This window comes from Bufo gargarizans, chromosome 6 (assembly GCF_014858855.1).
Source record: "Bufo gargarizans isolate SCDJY-AF-19 chromosome 6, ASM1485885v1, whole genome shotgun sequence".
Taxonomy (NCBI): Eukaryota; Metazoa; Chordata; class Amphibia; order Anura; family Bufonidae; genus Bufo; species Bufo gargarizans.
Window position 1 is genome coordinate 246,323,382 of NC_058085.1, and position 8,813 is coordinate 246,332,194.

Consider the following 8,813-nt stretch of genomic DNA (forward strand, 5'->3'; position numbering starts at 1 on the left):
CCACAAAAACGGAACGGATACGGAAGACATACAGATGCATTTCTGTATGTGTTCTTTTTTTTTTTGCGGACCCATTGACTTGAATGGAGCCATGTAACGTGATTTGCGAGCAATAGGACATATTCTATCTTTTAGGGTCCATTCACACGTCCGTGGTGTGTTGTGGATCCGCAACACACCCGACCAGCACCTGCTATAGAAATGCGGACAAGAATAGGACAGCTGCGGACAAGAATAGGACATGTTCTATCTTTTGCGGAGCTGCGGACCGGAAGTTCGGGGCCGCGCTCCGCAAATGCGGAAGCGGAGAGCACACTTCACGTCTGGGCCCATAGAGAATGAATGGAACGGCCCGCAAAACGGTAGTGTGAAAGAGGCCTAAATGGTAAAACACTGGGTAACACTGACATGGAAAAGGACCAAGGAATTTTTGTGAACAGCAAACTAAGCTGTAGAAACCAGTGTCAGGCAGCTGCTGCCAAGGCAAATAAGATAATGGGTTGCATCAAAAGGGGCATAGATATCCCCGCTCTTGTTTGCTGTGGCCATTGAACCGCTGGCATGTAAACTACGCGCATCACTGGACTGGACAGGATTACCGGTGGGTGCTCAGGAGGAAAGAGTGTCGTTATATGCGGACGATATGCTTATATACACGGGTGATCTAGAACGATCCATCTATCCGGTGATGCGCCATATTACTGATTTTGGCCTTAGGTCAGGGTTACGAATAAACTGGGACAAGTCAGTAATACTCCCGCTTGATCCTCTCCCCCCACAAATGAACTGGTCATGCATCCAGCTGCAGATAGTGGATAGCTTTAAATATTTGGGTGTGACGATCACGCCACGAGTTACAGATTATATTAGAGTCAACATGGACCTATTAGTCAGTAAATTTGAAGATAAAATATCCGCTTGGGTTAAGCTGCCCCTGTCTGTGGTAGGTCGTTGCAACTTTATCAAAATGATCCTGATGCCCCAATTGCTGTATATCTTGCATAATTCCCCCATCTGGATACCCCAAAGAATATTCTATAAGGTTCAGGGTCTCTTTCGGTCCCTTATATGGAAGAAAAAGCAACCTAGAATTAGATGAGAGGCAAGGAGGAGGGAGGCCTCTCGGTACCAAACCCTTGGATTTATTTTGTGGCTGCCCAGTTACAACACTTGAAGGGTTGGGGTCAACAGGTCGGGACGGGACCGCCAGCAAGGATAGTTTCTTCCCTCGCAAGGCAGGCCATACCTGTCTCTATAGTGGAAATAGGAAAAATGCTGGGGCAGGGAATCTGCCTACTCTGTCCCTGATCTTTAAAGTATGGTCTAAATTTAAAGATACGCTTGGTCTCAAGGGAGTCCACGGTTATACACCTTTGTGGCGTAATCCGAGCTTACCCGAAATATTCAGGCTGTAGGGCTTTTCTCCGTGGGAAAAAAAGGGAATTCTCTGTATACACCACAATCAGGAGGGCGGGAGTATGAAATCATTTGCACAACTACAGCGGGAGTTTGATCTCCCAAAAACGGCATTCTATCCATTTTTACAGCTGAGGCATGCGTATCAGGCGCAATTTACAGAAAGTAAACAAATTTCACCTACCCCCATAGTCATTCAGCAATTACTGAGCCCCGGGGGTACTGGGGGGCTGATTTCATCGGTGTATAGGTGAGGGGATTACTTCCCCAGGGCCCCTCCCGGTCTAAGATAAATGGGTGGGTGATGTAGGTGAAATCACCCAGGAGCAATGGAATGACACATTGTCGCTGACACCCAGGTTAACACTTAAAGGGAGTCTGTCAGCACATTTACCCCATTTTAACAGTTCCCATAGCGCTGTAGCCACAACACAGATGATTAAAACGGTACCTTTATATGCTTTTGTGGACTTGTAAAACTGCCAAAAACGAACTTTGATGCATATGTAATTGAGGGCTCGCAAGTGCCCAGGGCGGCGTCCACCGCGTTGGTGCGCAGGCAGCTCTGCCTCTTCGGCTCTTATCCCCACCCAGCCTCTTCCTCTGTCCGCCCATCTGTTTTCTCTCCCCCTCAGCGAGATCCCGCGCCTACGCGATGACTTCCTTGGCCGGGGCATGCGCACTGCGATGCCCATTGCTGGCACGGCATCACAGTAGCTTATGCGCATGCCCCGACCAAGGAAGTCATCGCATAGGCGCGGGATCTCGCTGAGGGTTCAATGCCGGAAAAGAACTGATCAGTTTTATCCCCATGCATTCTGAATGGAGAGTAATCCGTTCAGGCTGCATCAGGATATCTTCAATTCAGTCATTTTGACTGATCAGGCAAAAGATAAAACCATAGCATGCTACAGTTTTATCTCTGGCAAAAAAAAAAAAAACACGAAAACTTGCCTGAATGCCGGCATTTTTTTTCCATAGGAATGTATTAGTGCCGGATCTGGCATTCAAAATACCGGAATTCCAGATCCGTCCTTCTGCACAGATCGAAAAAAAAAAAAAGTGACAGAAATAAATGGCAAATCCGTTTTGCCGGATGACACCGCAAAGACGGATCCAGCATTTCAATGCATTTTTCTGACTGATCAGGCATTTTTAAAGACTGATCAGGATCCTGATCAGTCTTACAAATGCCATCAGTTGGCATACGTTTTGCCGGATCCGGCAGACAGTTCCGGCAACGGAACTGCTTGCCGGATCACTCAGCCGCATGTGTGAAAGTAACCTTATGCACACAGGAGCATGTGGTCCCTGCTGCAGACTGAAAATAGCGGTCTGCAATGTATGGGCAATATCCGTGTGCATGCCGTTTGCTGATCCCATTGACTTGAATTGGTCAGTCATCCTCACTGCAAAAGAATAGTACATGTTCTATTTTTTCGGTGCGGGGACACAGACCAAAATCCCACTGAAGCGCTTTGTGGCGTTTCCGATCTGTGCCTCTGTTCAGCATCTTGAGGATTGCAGACCCATTCAAGTCATAGGGTCCACATCCGTGATACGGAGTGCACACAGATGGTGCCCATATATTGCAGACCCGCTGTTTGTGGGCAACGTACACAGGGAGCACACACTCGTGTGCATGAGCCTTAAGAGGTGTTCTTTTTGGTATTGGCACCCTACCGACAACCCCTTTAAAAGGATTTACTACACATAATTAACACTATTACCAAGAAAAGCCCCAACATTTGCCATCCGTCTTGTTATAGAGTTCTGTAATATGACTATTCCTACACAGGAGTATTCCATGGTGTGAGACTGTTCCCACAGTAGAGTGTTTTACAGTGTGACTGTTCCTTCACTAGAGAGTTCAAGAGTGTGACTGTCCTTACATTGGAGCATTCATTAAAAGGGTTATGCACTTTGCTTGAACTGATGATCTATCCTCTGGATAGAGCATCAGCTTCTGATCAGCAGGGGTCAGACACGCCTTCTCACTGTTTACTGCTGGTCCAGTGACGTCACGACTTGTATCACTGGCTTGGGCGCGGCTAAGCTCTGTTCCCTTGAATGGAGCTTAGCCCCACCAAGGCCAGTTGATACAAGTCGTAACGTCACTCGGCCAGCGGTAAACAGTCAGAAGGCTGCAGCGCTGCTGGAGCGCCGCTGCCTTCTCAAACAGAGGATAGATCATCAGTTCAAACAAAGTGCAGAATCCCTTTAATCCTCACAGTTCTAAAGAATGGTACCAGACTGCCTTTTTCTACCCATAAGCCACTAATTTGCCTTCCAGAGAACACATGTATGAACACAGAGGATCTCAAGTCTGGATTATTTTTCAAGAAACTCCAAAGTCAAATTAATATAGTAGGATATCAAAAGACATGGTGGAACAGCTACTATAGCTCTGAAAATAAACCTAAACCCAGAAAATGTACAGAAACAAGACAGTACAAAACAACCTAGTCCATAAACGCTTACAGCGAGCAATCTTAAAACCTTCCAGTAGATAAGGACATAGGGTATGTAGACACAGCTTGCTGACTACTTATGTGAAAGGGCTTTACTGTTAGGAACCAGCATCATATAACCACAGGAGGTGTTGTTAGTCTTGACGCTGGGTTCAGACCTGAGCGTTCTGAAAGGAGCGCTCTGTATGCGCGATTGTACGGGCGTTAATACAGAGACAAGCGCATACAGAGACAAGCGAATGCCCATTGTCGCGCGTTCCCGAAAGTCTTTGTACGGGAACGCGCGACAAAACGCCCCAAAGAAGCTCAAGAACTTTTTTGAGCGTAGGGCGTTTTTCAGCGCGTTCAAACGCGCTGTAAAACGCTCAAGTGTGAACCAGGGCCATAGGGAAGCATTGGTTTTCATGTGTTGAGCGCTTTACAGCGCGTTTGAACGCTAAGGTGTGAACCCAGTGTTACTCTTCCTGGAAGATTACTAGAGTGCTACCAAGATGGTCTTTTAGGACTATGAAACCATGTTGAAGCCCAACATTGACAACATTGCTTTATTAGAAGATATCTCTCATCACAGAATTTGTACAGTGGTGACCTCTCACCAACCATCAGATCTGTATGTAATATTCTAGGGGCTGTAATTTAGATCAGGCAATTGTTCAATTATGTCTTTCGCTGTCATCCTATATAATTCTCTAGAACCTCCTGACAGCTGTGATTTTATGGTCATGTCAAACCCAAGCTTTAGTTCAGGGGAAAAAGGTGCCATTCATATAGGGATTTTGTGGTCCAGTAGTGTTCTATGAGACTGTTTAAAATTCAAATTCCATTTTGACTGCTGTTCCACTTTAACTATAAAAAGGAGACAAACCAGTGAGAAAATTCTGAAAATATCTGTTATCGTAGGCCAAGAACAATTTTAATTTTGGAGGAAAAGATTAATGATATGTAATTTATTTCATGGGATTGTGTATAACCTCATGATTAGTGAGTGATACTTTATGCTTAGAGTGCTTTTCACATTGAATACATTCATCCAATTTTTCTCCTTGGTGACTTCTTAAATGTATTAAATGCTCCCTTACAGTAACATGTGTCCCACAGACTGAACAGGTGAAAGGCCTTCCCCCTGTGTGTGTTCTCTGATGGACCACCAGATGACCATCGCAAGGGATGTGCTTACAACAGTCCAAGCACATAGATTGTTTCTCATCAGAATGACTTTCTTGATGTAAGACAAGTTGGGCTTTATCTGGCCAGAACTGACCACATTCTGAACACTTAAATGACTTCTTCCCTTTATGGTTCCTCTGATGGTTGATTAGCTGAGAAGTTCTGGAGAAAGTTCTCCCACACTCAGGACATTGAAGAGGGTTTTGCCCCATATGAAGTCTTTGATGGGAGGCAAGCTGGACTTTTCTCAAGAAATATTCCCCACACTCAGGACATTGAGGAGTTTTCTTTCTAGAGTGAGCTCTTTGATATTTAGTAAGGTTTGAGATGTCACCAAATGTTGATTGTACTGGATGTTGGTAAATGACTTCAATCTCATTCAGTTTACTATTTGAATTGTTTTCAAAGTTTTGACCATTAGTACACACTGATGTAGCAGTATTATCTGGAGCAGAATAGATGTTTGAAATACGTTCTCCATCACACGAGACTGGATCTTTCTGTATATTAGAGGGATACTCTTGAAGATGATCTGGGGCTGTAAAAATGGCAAGGTCTGTAAAATGTCGCTCATCGAGTAGATTAGTTTCCTCCTTAATATGAGAAGCTAAATATTGTCTATGATCTGTGGATGTATAGAAGTTGGGGTCTTTGGGGCTTCTTCCATCAGACGAGAATGGCTCCTCCTTAATATATGAACATAGTGTGTTTTGATCTGTGGGTGCAACAGTGTCAGGACTTGTAAGGATTCCTATTTCGCATGGGGCCCATTCATCATTAATATAAGAATACTGATATTGTGTATGGTCTGCTGGTGAATATTTGGAGTCCATGAGATTTACGTCATCACACAAAACTGTTTCTTCCTTAATATGAGGAGATGAACTTTCATTGATTAACTCTGAAAGGAAAGCTCTGAAAGTTAAAATCCCCTTTATTTAGTTTTACAAGTGTTTTCTGGTGATTAACGTGCCTCTTACCTGGAAATGTGAGGGTCTGGGTATTATCCATCATAATATCCTTGAAGAGCTCTTCTACAAAATTCCTGTCCTTCATGGAGACAGACAGTTACATCCTGACACCTAATAAGAACCTGACACACAATGATACAGTCATCATTCAAATACATTAGGCTTTGTGTTACTGCATATTCTGCCAGTATGCCCAGCAGTACTCACCTTTTTTAGCGAGCCGTCCAATGATCTTATAGGTTATTTCTAGGATCTTCTGTCTGTGGATTGTCTTAGCAGCCCATACATTCTATGTCAGAACCCTGATGGAACAGTCAGGGCGATCCTACATTGCTCCTCCATAACATCAACATCTTCACCTCCTGCAGCTCACATAATTCTAACACTGACATAACATAATCTTACAGGAAATAATCACCTCCACTCCAGCTCTTCTCTCACTGCCCTCCATGCAGCAGGAAGTTTCTGTTCACATGGAAGGGTAGCCTGGGAGAGGTCATGTGACATCAGGAGGTAGGTGGAGACAGGGTAGGACTACAAGAACATGGCCCCCTGTGCTTTTTCTGCATCTCACCACTAGCCAGAACTGTCCTTTGACCTTCTCCTGCACAAGTTGTCTTCCTATTGCCTCCTGCTGCCAGATGAGGGAGAATGGCACGGAGCCAGAGAAGTAATACTGTGCAGTGCGCACACATATACCCTGATACTGGGACTTACACCCAGGCTATAGAGCACAATATCCAGTATACAGGACAAGAGAAGTGGTGATGTGCGGTGCAAGTACATACACAGTGGGGCAGGTTTACCAAGCCTGTAGATGACCTTCATTTCACAGGCTGTCTAGACCTGCACCAGATTTAACACAGGGGCTCAGACTGGATGATAAATGTGGTGCAGGGATAGACCATTTTATCTAAGCCTACTTTCATACTGGCGTTTTGGCTTTCCGTTTGCGAGATCCATTCAGGGATCTCACAAGCGGATCAGTTTTGCCCTTGGAATGGATAAGGATCTGCTCAGAATGCATCAGTTTGGCTTGCAGCATTTTGGTGTCAGTCTGACAAAACTGAGCCAAACGGATCCGTCCTCACAATGGGGACGGATCCGTTTTCACTGACACAATATGGCACAATAGAAAACGGATCCTTCCCCCCATTGACTTTCAATGGTGTTCAAGACTGATCCGTTTAGGTTATGTTAGGGTACTTTCACACTAGAGCAGTGATGGCAAACCTTTTAGAGACCGAGTGCCCAAACTGCAACCCAAAACCCACTTATTTATCGCAAAGTGCCAACACATCAATGTAACCTGAATACTACAGTCCAATATAGTATATCTTCCATGTACTTTATCATTTAGCTATAATATCCTGCCTACACTCAGTGCACTGCCTGTGCTGTTCATAGTGTTCCCTGCGCTGATGAATGGCAGGAAAAGTCTAAGGCATATTGGTGCACCATAGACTTTTTCCAGGGTGCGGGTGCCCACAGATAGGGCTCTGAGTGCCGCCTCTGGCACCCGTGCCATAGGTTCGCCACCACTGCACTAGAGTTTTTCTTTTCTGGCACTGAGTAGGGGCTCATGCCGGAAAAGAACCGATCAGTTTTATTCCCATGCATTCTGAATGGAGAGAAATCCGTTCAGGAGGTCTTCAGTTCAGTCACTGAACAGCGTTTTGGACAGAGAAAATACCGCAGCATGCTGCAGTATTATCTCCGTCCAAAATTCCGGATCTGGCATTAAAAATACTGCAATGCGCAGACCGGTAAAAATAATAATATATAACTGATCTGTTTCTCCGGATTACATCCGGAGAGACGGATTCGTTCTTGCAGTGCATTTGTAAGACTGATCCTGATCAGTCTACAAATGCTGTCCGTTTGCATGCAGATTGCCAGATCCGGCAAGCAGTTCCGGCGTCTGAACTGCTTGCCGGATCTCTGCCGCAAGTGTAAAAGTAGCTTTTAAAGATAATACAAACGGATCCGTTCTGAACGGATGCCTTTGTGCAGATCCATGACAGATCCGCACCAAACGCGAGTGTGAAAGTAACCTAACTTTATACCAACTTGTGGTGCAATTTTGGCACAAAATGTTCCCCTTTTCCTATAAATTCACAATCCTTTTCTAGCAAACCACAACCCTCTTTCAGTCTAGGCGCAGACCTTTAATCATGTGTAAGGCTACTTTCACACAAGCGTTTCTGCTGGATTCGGCAGGGTTCAGCAAAAAACGCTACCATTAAAGATAATACAACCAGATCCGTTCATAACGGATGCATAGCCAGGACGGATCCGTTATGAACTCCATTGAAAGTCAATGGGGACGGATCCATTTCCCATTGTGTCAGAGAAAACGGATCAGTTTTGCTCCGCATCCCGTGACTGAAAGAAAACCGCAGCTTGCTGCAGTTTGCTCTCCGGTACGGGAACGCAACGAAACAGAATGCTTTTTGGGGCATTCCGTTACATTTTGTCCCTATTAACAATGAATGTGGACAAACGGAAGAGTTTTTCCCCGGTATTGAGATCCTATGACGGATCTCAATACCAGAAAATAGAACCGCTAATATGAAAGTAGCCCAAGTCAAATATTAGCACAATTTATACCAAGATTAGTGTGCGCTCACATTAGTAAATGTGGGCCAGTGAGCACAGATACTGACTCCCAGCACACAAACATACTGCCACCCAGCACCGACTATGAAAGGGCTCATTCACATGACCATATGAATGATCAGTTTTGCTGAATGGATGCAGACCCATTGATTTCATCGGGGCCGCAAAA

At 44.9% G+C, this 8,813-nt stretch overlaps 1 protein-coding gene across 1 annotated transcript; it reads right to left on the reverse strand.

Annotated features, from left to right (window-relative positions):
* Positions 1-4,416: 4,416 nt before the first annotated feature.
* On the reverse strand, positions 4,417-6,544 carry LOC122941475 (zinc finger protein 572-like). The gene is made up of 3 exons (XM_044298780.1): positions 6,234-6,544; positions 6,035-6,149; positions 4,417-5,955 (listed from the first exon to the last, which is right to left on the reverse strand). The coding sequence occupies exons 2-3, from the start codon at positions 6,108-6,110 to the stop codon at positions 4,835-4,837; spliced, it is 1,197 nt and encodes a 398-aa protein (XP_044154715.1). The 5' UTR covers positions 6,111-6,149; positions 6,234-6,544; the 3' UTR covers positions 4,417-4,834.
* Positions 6,545-8,813: the final 2,269 nt, after the last annotated feature.